At 50.7% G+C, this 15,624-nt stretch overlaps 1 protein-coding gene across 1 annotated transcript; it reads left to right on the forward strand.

Annotated features, from left to right (window-relative positions):
- Positions 1 to 119: 119 nt before the first annotated feature.
- Positions 120 to 14,375, forward strand: TSR1 (TSR1 ribosome maturation factor). Its single transcript, XM_083629381.1, has 15 exons — positions 120 to 279; positions 1,400 to 1,503; positions 1,808 to 2,024; positions 2,107 to 2,241; positions 4,238 to 4,659; positions 4,805 to 4,964; positions 5,515 to 5,681; positions 6,613 to 6,809; positions 7,081 to 7,243; positions 9,834 to 9,944; positions 10,713 to 10,845; positions 11,956 to 12,072; positions 13,012 to 13,152; positions 13,884 to 13,958; positions 14,086 to 14,375. The coding sequence occupies exons 1-15, from the start codon at positions 168 to 170 to the stop codon at positions 14,262 to 14,264; spliced, it is 2,433 nt and encodes an 810-aa protein (XP_083485507.1). The 5' UTR covers positions 120 to 167; the 3' UTR covers positions 14,265 to 14,375.
- Positions 14,376 to 15,624: the final 1,249 nt, after the last annotated feature.

Raw genomic sequence — 15,624 nt, forward strand, 5'->3', positions numbered from 1 at the left:
AGGCGGAGGGAACCTTCGAGAGGGAGGCTAGAGCGGCCCGCAGCCCCGGAGGCGGTCAGGAGCAGAGAGCGGCCATTCTCGGCCCGGAGGCGGGTCTCGGTTTGTGTTAGCGGAAGCGTAGATACGTCACTTCCTGCCTGGCACCCAGGCGAGGGGAGCGCGTGGCCATGGCGAGGAAGAGCGGAGGCGGCGGGGCCCACCGGGCCGGGTCCCTGAAGCAGCAGAACAAGCCGCACAAGAGCGGGAGGCACAGCGGGAGCAGCGCGAAGAAGCAGGGCGGTGAGAAGGCCCGTCTGTACATGTATATGCAGGCCTGTCCTGCGTGAGAGTCGATGGCATCCTTCAGCTCAGGCACAGGCAAACTCGGCCCTCCAGATGATTTGAGACTACAATTCCCATCATCCCTCACCACTGGTCCTGTTAGCTAGGGATGATGGGAGTTGTAGTCCCAAAACGTCTGGAGGGCCGAGTTTGCCTATGCCTGCTTCAGCTGGTCCCTCGGTGGGGGGGGGGGCAGCTCTTCCGAGACAGGCGCAGCCTGGATGCTGCCGATGGCTGTGCCAGAGAACTTTAGACCAGTTTAGCTGCGAGACCCCCTTTTACCCCACCTACGCCCTCTTGAAACCGCTTCGATCAGCGGAACTGGCAGGATTACAGGCGCCATATAGCGCTTCTTTCTGCAGCTGTAAGAAATTGATCTTCCCCTGTGGCAGGACCTGCACTTTGGAACTCCCCACCTATTGAGTGCAGCTTCACTGCACTCTTTTCAGCACCTGCTAAAAACATTTTTGCTTAAATACCCAGGTATCTAGAACGCTGGTGTGTTTTTAGTTTATTGCTGTTTTTAATTTTTGGAACATTTAGATTGTTTTTGCAGAAAAAGACTCTCGCTTTATTCATATTGTTAAAAAAAATTGGATTTGATATCCCGCTTTATCACTACCCAAAGGAGTCTCAAAGCGGCTAACATTCTCCTTTCCCTTCCTCCCCCACAACAAACAGTCTGTGAGGTGAGTGAGGCTGAGAGACTTCAGAGAAGTGTGACTGGCCCAAGGTCACCCAGCAGCTGCATGTGGAGGAGCGGGGAAGCGAACCCAGTTCACCAGATTATGAGTCCACCGCTCTTAACCACTACACCACACTGGCTCTCTAACTGCTTTGAGGTTTTATTCAATCAAGCAATATACGGATTTGATTAAATAAATAAACAAAAAATTAAAATGATTGGTGGGCAATGAGTCATAATGATAAGCTTGGCTCAGTAGTGTGGGTGCATATGCTCAAGAGCAGTATTTAAACAGTTTCCCTAACTCCATGTCTTCCTCTGAATTCTGTTATGTATAGCGTAGCACCGTACGCATTGAGAGCTTTTTCTCTTCTCTCTCCGCCCTTTCCTTAGGCCGGGTCCCTGCTAAGACACTCAGCCAGCAGCGGCACCGCAATTTGGCCAAATTGGACCGCAAGCACCGGGCCTGGCAGCTCCGCCGGCAGTGCAGGGAGATGGTGAGTCAGTGAGAAGCTGGTGGAGTGGAGAGCAAGCCTCTTTCTGCTTCTACAGGGGAGGGAGAAAAACATAAGAAGGGCATCCGCTGGATCAGGCCAAAGGGGGCCATCTATTCCAGATGCCTGTGGGAAACCTGCAAGCAGGATTCAAACAAAAGTGTCCTCTCCCCTCCTGCAGTTTCCAGCAGCTGGCATTCAGCAGCATTGCTGCCTCTGACGGCAGAGCATAGTCATCGTGCTTAGTGGCCCATCAATAGTCCTCTCCTCCATGAAAGGACCTCTGTTTGCTTTTTCTTGGTCACAGGTGTTGGAAGAAAAGCGGAACTTGGGTCGCAAGGATGGGCCACCCCACTTGGTGGTGGTAGTCCCGCTGCATGCTGGCGTCGCTATCCCAAGAGCCTTGAGCCTGTTTCAGAGCAGTGCAGCTTCTACTGTGTGCCAAACCAAGATGGGCCCACCAGGGTTTGGCCTGCTGTGCCACCAATCCAGACTCCGGTGGCGCTTTGTGGTGGCTGACACAGGTAGGGGCACCTTGGCGTACTGAGACACTGTCGTTGCAACACGCCAGCCTCCACCTTCACCTGTGCCTTTCTTGTCACCCAGGGAACCTCCATGCTGTGCTGGACCTTGCCAAGGTTGCAGACACCCTCCTTTTTGTGCTGGATCCTCACGAGGGCTGGGATGCCGCTGGAGACTACTGCCTTTCCTGCATCTTTGCACAGGGCCTCCCCAGCTATGGTGAGAACAGTGTCGAAAGCTGCTGTGCTAGCAGGAGGGCGCTCTTCCTTTACCGAATCCCTCCTAGCAGAACAGAACAGTGTTTGGATGCCAGGGTTTGAAGTGGGGAGGCCAAGCTGCATAACTGGGAAGAACATCTGAATTATAGACTGTGTGAGGGAGCCGGGTAACCTCCAGTTAAGACACAGGGGGATTTACTGTTCTTTTTATCCTGATTTTCAGACAAAGCGGCTCAAGTTAGAGAGAGGCAGGCAGACTTTGCCAACAGGCATATAAACTAAAAATGCAACATGTAAACTTAGGGAGTGGCAGGAAAAGGGAGAGGAAAGAGTCCTTCAAGGTCAGATTGAAGTGCTGAGTTACAAGCATTTACATTCAGTTCAGGCAATGCTGATCCTCCGTTGCTGATGTTCTTGTCTGAGCAGTGGATTGTGGCTCTTTTCTCTTTGGCCAAAGGGTGGGGCCAGAAGGTTCTTTCCTCTCCCTTGGGGCAAATGACAGTCAGAGCCAAGTGTTATTTCTGGCTGGGAAGGCGGGTGTAAGCTTGCAGCTCATGTTCCTTTGGCTGATGAATGGGGCCGGACTGATCTCCTTGCCATGGTGTTCTTCCTGGGAGGCAGGGGAGGGGGCCCTTGATCCTGTGGCTGGTGGCAGAGGCCAGAGAGAGCTGCCCATCAGGTCTCATATTAAAAGGGATTAAACCAATTCACAAAGAGGGACAGATCTTTCGCAGCTGCTGCCCGTGAGTGCTAAATTGAGCAACCGTGTTCATTAACAGTCTCTCCCCAAGCCACAGGTATTGTACACAAACAGGGCAGGCTGTCTTGTCTGTTTATCAAGAGACATTTGGCTGGCCTGAATTGGAAATGAGATGGCAGATGAGACAAATTTTGGATCTGATCCGCTATGCCTCACCCTGTGTTGTTGAACTTATACCAACTTATGGAAGGGATGGGCAGTGGGCTTCCAGTCAGTGCTGCAAGGCTGCCTACGTTTGTAGAATTGTAGAGTTGGAAAGGACCCCAAGGGTCATCAGGTCCAACCCCCTGCATGGCAGGAATCTTTTTGCTGAATGTGGGGCTGGAACCCCCAACCCTGAGATGAAGAGTCTCATGCTCTACCAACTGAGCTATCTCAGGGATACCTTGCTGGCATCTAGAGGTTTTGGTCTGCCCTGCCTTGGGGGGTCCCCTGAGCTCCGCAGCTGCCTGTAAGCAGACATTAAAGCCTACCCAGCCGTTGATGATGATGATAATAATAATAATAATAATAATTTTTATTTATACCCCACCCTCCCCAGCCAAGGCCGGGCTCAGAGCGGCTTACAAGCAATAATAAAAACAAGTTGAATGATTACAACTTAAAAACAAAATTAAAATACATTAAATATCGAAACATTAAAATATTAAAATGTAGCCTCGTTGCAGGAGGAGAAGGAAAATAAAAAAGAAAGAGAGGGAGGGAATCAAATTGGCTCCAAGCCAAAGGCCAGGCGGAACAACTCTGTCTTACAGGCCCTGCGGAAAGAAATCAGATCCTGCAGGGCCCTGGTCTCATGAGGCAGAGCGTTCCACCAGGCCGGAGCCAGAGTTGAAAAGGCCATGGCTCTGGTTGAAGCTAATCTAACTTCCTTAGGGCCCAGGACCACTGGGTGTTGCTATTTATGGACCTTGAGGCTCTCCGTGGGGCATACTGGGAGAGGCGGTCCCGTAGGTACGAGGGTCCTAGGCCGTGAAGGGCTTTAAAGGTCAAAAGCAGCACCTTATATCTGACCCTGTACTCCACCGGGAGCCAGTGCAGCTTGAAAAGCACTGGATGAATATGCTCCCATGGCAGAGACCCCGTGAGGAGCCTCGCTGCAGCATTCTGCACCCGCTGGAGTTTCTGGGACAGCTTCAAGGGCAGCCCCACATAGAGCGAATTACAGTAGTCAAGCCTGGAGATGACCGTCGCATGGATCACTGTGGCCCATTTCTCTCCCGTTTGTCACCTGCAGGCCTTGCTGTTCAAGGTCTTTCTGACCAGCCGCTAAAGAAGCAGATTGACTGTCGCAAGAAGCTGAACAAAGCCATCGAGAAGAGGTTCCCTGAAGACAGGCTCTTTCCCCTCGACACAGAGCAGGAGTCCGCCCTGCTGCTGCAGCACCTGGCCAGCCAGAAGCAGCGGCACCTGGCCTTCCGAGACCGGAGGGCTCACCTGCTGGCCACTGCCGCCACTTTCGTGCCCAGCACAGACAGTGCCTTGGTGGGGACCCTGAAGGTGTCTGGCTACGTCAGGGGACGGAGCCTGAACGTGAACAGTTTGGTGCATATCGTGGGACACGGGGACTTCCAGATGAGTCAGGTGGATGCCTCCCCAGAGCCCTTTGCTCTGAACCCCAGAACTGCAAAAATACACCCAAGGAGCATGGGGGACCAGGTAGGTTCTGTTGCCTGTCTGGTAGGGGGGGGACAGAAACTGGAAGGTAGGAGGAGGCAGCAGCAAGTGCTTGTGGGGGTGGGGGAGAAAGCGGCTCCTTTGCCCCCAGGTGGCCATGCTTGAACTTCTCTCTCCTGGTTTCTAGGATGACCTTGTCAGGAGAGAAGAGGAGATGGAGGAAGACGTGAAGGTGCTCAGCAAGGCTGAAGCCAGCAAGCAAGAGTCTCTGCAGTCAGAAGTGACCCCTGACCCCATGGATGGAGAGCAGACCTGGCCGACCGAGGAGGAGCTGAAGGAGGCTGAGGGTCAGTCTGAGCCGTGTCCATCCTGCCTGCTTCCTCCTTTAGACCAGCCGTCTTGAAGGATGCCACTTTGCATGTGGGCCGGGCCGAGGCTCTCCTTCTCTTTCAGGCTCATTATGGTCTGGGTTGGGGTTCAAACGCTGCTTCCCTGTTAAATTATATATTTCATTAACTTTATACATGGCTTGATTGTAAAAGGAAAAACCCTCAAAGTGATTTTTTTTTTTTGGTAAACCCAATAAAATTATCCCTAAGAAAAATCATCAAGAATTATTTGAGACGTTTAGAAATAACAATATACAAAAAACTGATTTCAGCTTGAGCCAGCTTTTTAGATTTCTGGGTAGGTTTATAGTTTTTAGCATTGCAAATCATTTTATCGTTTCTTAACGGTAGTGTGTAAAAGCACCAGCAGTGTGTGCTTTTAAATAGTTCAGCTTCACTTTCCTGGTGCTGTAAAGCAGCCTTTGCTGTAACTGCTTCAGTTTGGCCAGATGAAGAGTGGTGAGCTCTCTGTGTCTCTGACGCTGGCTAACTGCACTTACACTTCCAGAGTCCCTGGCACAGAGGAAGAAGATGACCAAGAGGGTCCCCAAAGGCACATCTGCCTACCAGGCTGCCTGGATCCTGGACAACAATGATGAATTGGAGAGTGGCAGTGAGGAGGACGATGAGGAGGAAGACAAGGAAGAGAATATGGTGGAAGAGCCCATCTCCCAGGTAATGGGATTGGGGTTAGTGCACAGCAGGAAGGTGTAGCCGGACATCTGATGGGCAAGTGGGGAAGGAGGAGAGCTGGGGAGAATGGATTCATTGTAGGTATTCTGGACCGTTCAGGAACAGCTGGGTGCAAGAAGTGGGGGACTTGATGTGCAGGAACCCTAAAATGTTGGCTTGGCTTACTAGCTGGACTCTATGCTTGCTGCCAATACTGTCAAAGTCTCTTGGCATGTGTTCAAAGGATAGGGTAGAGAGGCAAAGGGTATCTCTTACTTGATTTGTGTTGAGAAGGAAGTAGGAAACTGCTGGAGGGAGGCTTGAACCTTGGAGCTAGCGTGACCCAGCAGAAGGAGTCATCTCCTGCTTGGCATCTTCTCTTGAGAGCCAGGAACATGTTTTGGTGGTGAGATAGATTAGTGGACTCCTGCTGATGGTGGAATGAAGAGTGGCATTGTGGGTGCATAGCACTGAGAGGTCAGAATCCAGGCAGCGGGATAAGAAACCACCATATGCAGAGTCAGACCATTGGTCTGTCTAGCTTGATATTGTCTGCACTGACTGGCAGAGGCTCTCCTAGCCCTACCTGGAGATGCCATCAGGAATTGAATCTGGGACCTGTTGCTTGCAAGGCAGATCCTCTTCCACTCAGCTGTGGATCTTCTGTGATCCATAAAGAAGAACATGGTTGTAAGAGCATAGCAAAGAGAGATGGCAAGCCCTGAGTGTCTGTCTTGACTGCCAGCCTAGTATTTTATTTTATTTTTCATTTCATGTCATTCTTCAAGTAGTAGTATACCAATTAGACATGGTGCCTTTTTTCTTTAAAAGGTTTCTTTCTTAAAGCACCCGTGGCTCTTGAAGATCCACTGCAGCTGCTCACTTTCTCTCTTGTCTCTCACAACCCCACGTGGGTTGCTTTTTCGTATGCTAGGATGGGAGTGGCAGTGAAGAGGAGGAGGAGGAGGATGAAGAGGCCACAGAGGAAGAGGAGGGTCCAGACATGACCCTCTTGGACGATGAGAAGATGGAGGACAACGAGGCAATTCTGGAGAAGTACAGGCAGGAGCGGCAGGAGGAGATGTTTCCAGATGAGGTGGACACACCACGAGATGTGGCGGCCCGGATCCGGTAAGAGCCTCATACATGCAGGGTGAAAAGGTAGGAGTGCCTGCAATGGGATGGCGAGGTCTGCCCTGGTTTGCTACATTTATCGCGGCCAGTTGCCAAAGCGAGGCCGGGTCTTGATGCCCAGGTTCATGTTAGGCTGGGCTTTGGGAACAGAGGAGCCTTGCAGCTCCTCCTGAAGCTGGTTCACAGGCAGCTCCTCCGCTGAGTGTGGGATAGGCAGCGGCAGGAGGCCGGGTCTCTTGGAGTGCTGAATCCCTCTGGTTGTCTCCAGGTTCCAAAAGTACAGAGGACTGAAAAGTTTCCGGACCTCTCCATGGGACCCCAAAGAGAACCTGCCCAGGGACTATGCCCGGATCTTCCAGTTCCAGGATTTCTCCCGGACGAGGAAACACGTCTTCCGGCAACTGGAGAAGGAGGAGAGCAGTGGAGCTGAGGTAGGCCTTTCCTCCAGGCTCCAGATCAGTCGGTCTGGTTCTGCCATACACCCTGAAGGCTCCTTGGTCCCATCGGTCCTGTTAAAAAATTGCAGAGTTGGAGGGCAGAGGAGTGGGAGACAGCCTGACCGTGGGCATGGGATCATTTGCACCCAGCCTCCCCTGAAGCAAGCTCAGGGCAAAAGAGGAGCGAGCCAAAAGCTCCTGCAGGGGCAAGAGCTCCATGTGGCTTGAGCTAGTCCATGCCACGATGGAGGGCAAAACCCATATCAGCTGGGGTTGCCTGTGGCCTGCGATTCCTTGGTTGTGTAGAACCTGCAACAACTCGGCAGGGAACTGAGAGGCTTGAGTACCTTGTGGATTTTCCTTCAAACATGAGAACAAGTTTCTACCTCTTGTGGTTGCAAAGAGAAGCTGGAAAGTGCAAGTCACCTGGTCTTCTGAAATCTTGGAAGCCAGAGATGGGCCTGAATGAAGTTTCCTCTGAGTGAGGGCATAGCCTCAGCCCCCTTCCTTGCTCCTGGCTTCCCTCCAGGACAGTCCATCTGATGCCTGCCAGGTGTTTCGGACCTCAACTCCCTTTAGCCCTAGCCTCATGCAGAAGCTGACGGGGTCTGATAGCAGCCGTAGTGCAAAACCTCTGGGGGCATCAGGTTGAAGAAGGCTAGTCCACAATAATGGGCTAGGGTTTTTTTTACTATTGCTTTTATTGAAATGATTTCATGGATAACAAAGGTACATAAAAGGTCTGTTTCTTTTTTTTAATTCATAAACTCCTATCTGCAGGTCTGTTACATTTGGTGTGAGATATTTCTATCATAGACATTGTGAGTGGGGGAGGAAGGTATGGGGAGAGAGAGAGGTGGGAGAAGGAAGCGGGTAGTGATTTTTCCTTCTTTTGCATAGTGCATGCGTTGGGTCTTGTGTCAGTGTCACGTGGATAGGTTCTTCATCTATTCAGTTGTTAGTTTTTGTTGGCGGTGAGAGAAATTGGGGAGCTCAGAGCGTGGTTGGCTGCATTCAGCTTCTTGCAGTGAGTTTTGCTTGTGTGTGAGTGGGGGTGGGGTTGCTGGCTCAAATTACTGTATTTTTCGCTCTGTAAGACGCACCTAGTTTTTAGAGGGGGAATGCAAGAAAAAAAAAATTCTTTGCATCCCAAATCTGTATGTATCCCAGGCTCTGCTCAGCGCTCCCTTTCACGAGCCGCATGGAGCGTGTGTGCGGCACGTGCAGGCTTTTCCCATCACTGACGGGCTGCCCTTCTCCCTCCTCGGGGAAAAGCCCCCAAGATCTGCACACACACTCCACGCGGCTCTTTAAAGGGAGCACAGCTCTTGGGGGCTTTTCCAGGAGGTGGGGGAAGGGGCTGAGGGGCTAAGCCAGAAGCTAGAACAGCAAGAGGGAGCACTGCGCAGCGATCCCTCTCACTGTTCCGGCTTCTGGCTTAGCCGTGCAACCTGCATTCGCTCCATAAGACGCACACACATTTCCCTTTACTTTTTAGGAGGGAAAAGGTGCATCTTATAGAGTGAAAAATATGGTGGCCATATCAATTTGTATGCTGTCCGGGGTGTGTGTGGGTTATGTTGTTGTCTTGTAATAAAGGGGAGCCACACTGGGGTGAAGGCATCTTGTTTGTCCCCCTGCTAATTTCAGATCGCTGAGCATTGGGCTAGTTGAACCAATGGTTTGATTCTGTATAAGGCAGTAGGGTGTTAAGGTTTATGATTTTTCTGTTTCCTTCTGAGGAAACTGAATAGTTCAGTGAAACGAGGTTTGTAGCTGGCATCCCGTTAAGGCTTTGTTCAGTTTTAGGATAACCAGTGCAGGCTTTGGAACTTGGAGCTTCATTTGGCACAGGTAAGTAGCTGTGCTGGTCTGCCGTAGTCGAAACAAAATAAAATAAATCCGTCCAGTAGCACCTTAGAGTCCAACGAAGTTTGTTATTGGTATGAGCTTTCGTGTGCATGCACACTTCTTCATTTGGCAGCCCTTGATGTGCGACCTCAGCTTATTATTGAGATTTCTCAGTTTGGGTGAAACTGCACCAGGTGAAACTGCATCAGAGCTTGCAAACGAGGCCCAGGATGGTGAGCCCATGCCCCCCCGATGCTGCTGGGCTTGTATCTCCTGTCAGCCGCAGCTAGAATGGCCAGTAGGCAGGGTGAATGGGAGCTGTTGACCAGCCACGGTTGGAGGGCCTTAGGCTGCCCACCCCTGCTTTAGAGAAAGTGGGGACAGTGGGGCCTTGCCCATCCTGATCCATTGCTTGGGGTTTCACACGCAATGAGTCTGTGCACATTTAAACCAGCTCTTGGCATTTGGTGGTCTGGGGCAGCCTCTGCCAATCTGGTGCTCTTCAAATGCTTTGAAGGACAACTTGCATCAGCATCGTATGGCCATCTTGGTTGACCAGTTTGGTAAAGGCTGGTGTTTCCAAATTGCTTACAGTCCTTTTCTGGCCTCCGGTACATGTTTGCTGATGAGCAGAGTTTCTGCTCCTTCTTGCTTTCTGAACCCACCATTTCCTACTTTGCTCCAGGCGCTGCCAGGTTCGCTCTTTCACCCCTCTGTCTTCCCTTTTCTGCAGGTCGGCTGTTATGTCACGCTGCACATCTGCAGTGTCCCCGTCTCGGTCATGGAGAGTTTCCGGCAGCAGGTGCCTCTGTTGCTCTTCACGCTGCTTCCTTACGAACAAAAGGTGAATGGGGAGGGGAGCAATTGGGGGTTCTGTCCACACCCAGCTGTGCTGTGCCCCCTTCACTTAAGCTGACAGCTTTTCATCACAATGTCTGAACCTGTCTAACATTGGAAGGGCAACCAAAATGATGGAGGGGAGAGGTTGCAGCATCTGGAGTTTTTTAGTTTAAGGAAAAGGCAAGTAAGCAGAGACATGATAGAAGTTTGTTAAATTTAGCATCACATGGAGAAAGTAGATAAAGAAAAGTTTTCCCCCCTCAACACAAGAACTTGTGGACATCCAAATGAAGCAGAATGTTGGAAGATTTAGGACAGATGAAATAAAGTCCTTCTTCACAAAGCACATAGTTAAACTGTGGAACTCCCTCCCACAGTGATTGGCCGCTAACCTGGATGGCTTTAAAAGAAGATTAGACAAATTAATGAAGCAGAGGGTTATCGATGGCTACCAGCCACAATGGGTCTGCTCTGCCTCCCCAGTTGGAGGCAGCAGTGCTTCTGAATACCAGTTTCTGAAAACCACAGGAGGGGAAAGTGCTCTTGTGCCCAGGTCTTGCTTGCAGGTTTCCCAGGGCCGTGTGGCCACTGTGAGAACAGAATGCTGGACTAGATGGGCCCCCTTTGGCCTGATCCTGCAGCCAGGATCTTGTTCTGTTCTTATGACACCTGACAAGCATTTGATGATTCTCTAGCCTGCCTTGGCTGTGAGTTTGGGCTATTCCTAAGGCTCCCTCTTTTCCTCCCTTTTTCTTCTCCGCATTCTCTGCAGATGTCTGTGCTCAACCTCCTGGTGAGACGCCAGCCGGGTGACAGCGAGCCCGTCCGGTCTAAGGAGGAGGTGATTGTCCATTGCGGCTTCCGTCGCTTCCGAGCCTCCCCGCTCTACTCCCAGCACAGTTCAGGTGAATGAGTGTTTTCCCTCTCCTGTGCCCCAGGCTTCCTGTTTGGGCCCCTGCAGTTGGTTCTGTGAATGTGTGTGTCCAGAGAAGTTTTGGTGAAAGTCCTGTGCTGAACACATAGAACAGGGTAGCGGGTCTTCAGATGCCCCAGCCCTGTGTTGTGCCGTCGTTTAATACTTTGGGTGGTCTGGAATGTATAGTGCAAACGCATCTCACATGAGGCTTCTGTTCCAGGAGCAGCACATGTACGCAAAATTGCACATAGCCAAAAGCTGCTGGCTGGCAATGGGGGAACCCCATGTGGAGGGCCTCCCTGTGTCTCCAGAAGGGAGCAAAGAGGCAGGCAGGGAGAGAGGCAGCAAAGAGGCAGGCAGCTGCTGCAGATCCATTCCAGCCTTTATCTTCTGCTTGCACCTCCATCTGTTTGCTGAGCAGAGAAAAATATTTCTTCTTCCTCTGCCTGCCTCCCTCCTCTGTTCTGTCCTAGTCTCTCTCCTTCCTCCACTGCAGCTGTTGCCTGGAAGGGTGCCACCAGAGCAGAGTGCATGTAATTCATTTTTTACAAGTAAGGGGTGGGTGTGAGATGCAATTGCACTACATTGTTTGCCTGGACAAAGAAGTGTGTTTGTGTGTGTCTGATGTTTGCATGTTTGGAATACTATATAGGCTGCTAGGCAATGATAAGCCAAAGGTAAGACTCACATCTGTTGCTCCACCTACCACTGGAAGGTAGATCAGGAGGACATTCAGGCTGGAAAAAACATCCCCATCTGGGATGCAGAAGGCCCCTGGTACCTTTCTGGCTGCATCGTCCTGGGCTTCAGTGCTGCCTGGGACATCACACAGCTACTTGCCCTGAGCCAGACAGACGCACTTGCTTGACTGGTCTGAGTGCCAGGCAGCTCCTTCCTGATGCTCCCAGCAAAAGGGGAGCAAGGTGAGGCTGGCCCTTCAGTGGCAGAGGCTGCAGCCACAGCTTTCCATTCTGCCCCTGGGAGCTTTCCTGGACAGAGCTGTGTAACTTTGTAATTCCACAAAGGGGCTGAGGATTGGTGAAAGAGACCTTCCTGCGGCTCCAGGGCAGGGGCTGACGGTGTGCTTTCCTTCCCTCAGCTGACAAGCACAAGCTAGAGCAGTTTCTGCGGGCAGACACCGCCACGGTCGCCACCATCTACGGCCCCATCACTTTCCCACCTGCTTCTGTGCTGCTGTTCAGAGAGAAGAGCAATGGTGAGTTTGGTATTAGGGACAGGGCCTTTTGGGAAGGTGGGTTGTCAACCCCTGGGCCTTTTTCTGCTGCTGCCTCAGTTCCTGCCCATGAGCAGCCGCCTGCTCCAGCCTGCCGCCCTCCCAATGCTTTGGACTACAGTTGTGCTGACTGGGGCTGATGGGAGGTGTAGTCTGAAGCAGCCAGTAGGTGACGGGCTGGGGAAGGTTGTCTACAGCAGTGGTGTCCAAAGTGGACAGTATTGCCCCCTGGGGGTGGGATTACCTGGGGGGCACTAAGAGGCAGAGCGGGGGCAGCAGAGGTGTCCAAGACTTTGAAAAGCTGATATCACTGCATCAATTCCCTTGGTTTTGTTGAATTCATTGAACCAAATAGTTTAAATTGGGTTTTTGAATAAATGTGTTTTGAATTTTATTGTGTTACTGTTTTCCTTACTGGTTCATGCAATAATGATTTTTGTAGCGTTGGGGACACTGGGGGTGAGTTTATGGAATAAATGGGCAGTGGCCCTGAAAAAGTTTAGGAACTGCTGTTTTCATAGCAACTTGGAATCTACTTGGCTCGTTGGGAACAGCTGTTTGAACCAACCTCTCTTATTTACTAGTGGCACTGCAGCAGTTTATAAATATTTGTGTTGGCGTTGTTTAATGGTCACTGTGATGTGTGGGTGGGTGTTCCTTTTCCTTTCCTTTTTTTAGCATGGCTAGCAGAAAAGCATTGACAACTTCGGCTTTGAGCCAAGAGCATTCCCAGCCCCTCGCCATAGATGCCAGCTGGTTACTATTGATACCTTTTCCCACTTGAAAAGTGGTGCAAGGCTACTACAGTTTTGTTGGCTGGGTGAAGCCTGCATTTATTGCACAGGCTTTGGTGAGCTGGCTCCTAGAACTGAGCGCTGTTGCCCATCCAGCAGCACGCTTGATAACTGCGTTTCTCTGCAGGAGCTCACAGCCTCTTGGCGACAGGCTCCCTGCTCAGTGTCGACCCTGACCGGCTGGTGATCAAGCGGGTGGTGCTCAGTGGCCACCCTTTCAAGATCCTCAGCAAGATGGCAGTTGTGCGCTACATGTTCTTCAACAGAGGTATGGTGGGACCCAGAGGGAAGAATGGCAGAGCTGCTATTTGTTAGGGAGGAGTTGGGGAAATGCCCTAGACTTGGGTCTGCAAGGCAGCACAGGCCTTGCCTGTCCACATGCTGCCAGTCTGGTGGGTTTGTCTATGGGATGGCAAGCTAGCTGCCATGGAATAACCCAGACTCAGATCTTCAGGGAAGGCCCTTTTCTCTGTGGCTGCTCCGAGTCTCTGGAGGCCCTAGAGAAGCTAGACTAGCTCCCTCTTTCTTGTCCTTCTGCTGGCAAGTGAAGACTGTTTTATTTCAACAGGTCTTATGGAACGGACTGCTTTTTAAGGAAAGAGCTCTAATAGTGCCATGCTGTTTTTATTATCTGTATCTTAATAGATTTGTTTTATATAGTTTCAGTTCTAATGAAGCTCCATTGCTTTTTAGCTTTTTGTGTTTTACCTGTGTTGTTTTAATTTGTGTCAGCTGACTCGAGTCCCAGTCCAGGGAAAAGGTGGGATGTAAATAAATATAATAATCTACACTCATTTTCCCCTGGGAATGCAGTGCCTGAATATTGAGCCAGAGGGAGGTTCTGCTAGTTCAGTGCTATCCTATGGACACCCTTCACCCCACTGTATTCCAGAGCACCCTGTGAATGAAAGCAAGGCCTGGGGAATTTCATTATGGAATGGGCACCAGTGGGCAGCAGCTGAGTTCCACTTACTCTTTGTTTTCTCTCATATCCTACAGAGGATGTATTGTGGTTCAAGCCAGTGGAGCTCCGGACCAAGTGGGGGCGCCGGGGGCACATCAAGGAGCCTCTGGGTAAGTATGCGGGCCCAGCTCTTGAAGGGGATGGGGGCGCTTAGCTTATGATATGAGCATGCCAGCAGATCTCTCTCTCTGAACGGTGTCTTAAACTGCTGCCTCCCCATCTCTTCTCTGCTGGCAGGTACCCATGGCCACATGAAATGTCAGTTTGATGGGCAGCTGAAGTCCCAGGACACAGTGCTGATGACCCTCTACAAGCGGGTCTTTCCCAGATGGACATACGATCCCCACGTGCCAGAGCCACCGCGGGAGAGTTTGAGCAGCCTCCTGCCTGGCCAGGAGGAAGAGGAAATGGACTAGCAGCTGCAGGGGACCCAGTTTTGTCTAACTTTGCACTTGGCCTATGTTCATTTGTATCCTATTTATTTTTGGAGGAAAATACTATTTCCAAGACAAGCCTTGGCCTCTGAATTGTTTATTTACGTGTGTCTTTAGTGGCCCAGCAGTCTTGATCAATAGGATGCCCCAGAGAAAGTGAGCTGTCAGTGGCCAATTCCTCCAAAGAAGGGATAGTTTGGGTTTATTTATTAAATGTATTTCTAGCTTGACCTTCATCCTAGGGCATGACACAAACAGTTAAGACTAGGAAGAGTTTTCATGCCCTAGAAATTCAAAACATTGTTAAAATTGCCACCCAGGGGAAGAAACACCAGTTGCTGCAGCACACTGAAGACCTAGTGGCCAACAAAAACCCAGGCAAGGAGGGGTGACTTTTCCTATTCTGCATCTGTACTAATTGTACTCTTGAGGGGGAGGGCATTCTATAAGCAGCACACTACAGTGGAGAGGGCCCTGTCCTTTGCCATGATGTAAAGGCACTCCGTTCAATGTTGGAGAATGAGAAATGCTTGTCTGTACCCTTGCAAGGAGGGGGATAGGGAGGAGGCATCTTTGTTCCTTCAGAAATCTGGATCCGAAGTTTAGATCTTAAACTCAACTCTCAACCTTGGCAGAGCAGGGAGTTCTCCAGCACCATGTCCTCTTGGGGACCCAAGTCGCTGCTTCTCTAAAACGAGTACCTTAATCAAGGGCTCTGAACTAACAAACAATATGGTTGCAGATGATAAAATTCCCATAAGCTCCTCCCCAGAACCTTACAGACCTGCATCTTTCTCTGCTGTGTTTTGATGCTCCCGACTTTCTTGTTGGCTTTTCTAGTTTCTTGGATGTTGTGGCTGCTACACTCCAGCTGACTCTAGAGCCTGTTCTCTCTTTTGGGATCAAGCAAAGATGCTGCTACGCCCAGGCACTCGTAAGGCTTCCAGGAAAGAGACGTTCCTTGATTCTAAACTTGCCAATTCCTCACCAGCTGTGGCACGGGCAGCTGTAGGGATGTTTTTGGGAAACTTAATCACATTTGCTACCCTCATTTACTACAATACCTATGGCTTTAAAAGATTAGACAAATTCATGGAGGGCTATTGATTGCTACTAGACATGATGTCTATGCTCAGCAGACAGAGTCAGAGGCAGCAATGCTTCTGAATGCTAGTTGCAGGAAATCACAGGTGGGGAGATTGCTCTTATGTTCCTGCTTTAGGCTTCCCGTTGGGGCATCTGGTTGGCTACTCTTGAGAACAGGATGCTGGACTAGATGGGTCACTGGCCTGATCCAGCACAGCTCTTCTTAGGTTCTTAGCAAGATTCCTTTGGTGGGTGA

This window comes from Podarcis filfolensis (assembly GCF_964270895.1).
Source record: "Podarcis filfolensis genome assembly, chromosome: 8".
NCBI lineage: Eukaryota > Metazoa > Chordata > Lepidosauria > Squamata > Lacertidae > Podarcis > Podarcis filfolensis.

Bases quoted from the DNA above. Each gene is read 5' to 3' on its own strand.
- TSR1 (XM_083629381.1), top strand. From the start codon at position 168: ATGGCGAGGAAGAGCGGAGGCGGCGGGGCCCACCGGGCCGGGTCCCTG. The intron at 7,244-9,833 runs GTAGGCCTTTCC...CCTTTTCTGCAG, and splicing joins AGGAGAGCAGTGGAGCTGAG to GTCGGCTGTTATGTCACGCT. The intron at 9,945-10,712 runs GTGAATGGGGAG...CATTCTCTGCAG, and splicing joins TGCTTCCTTACGAACAAAAG to ATGTCTGTGCTCAACCTCCT.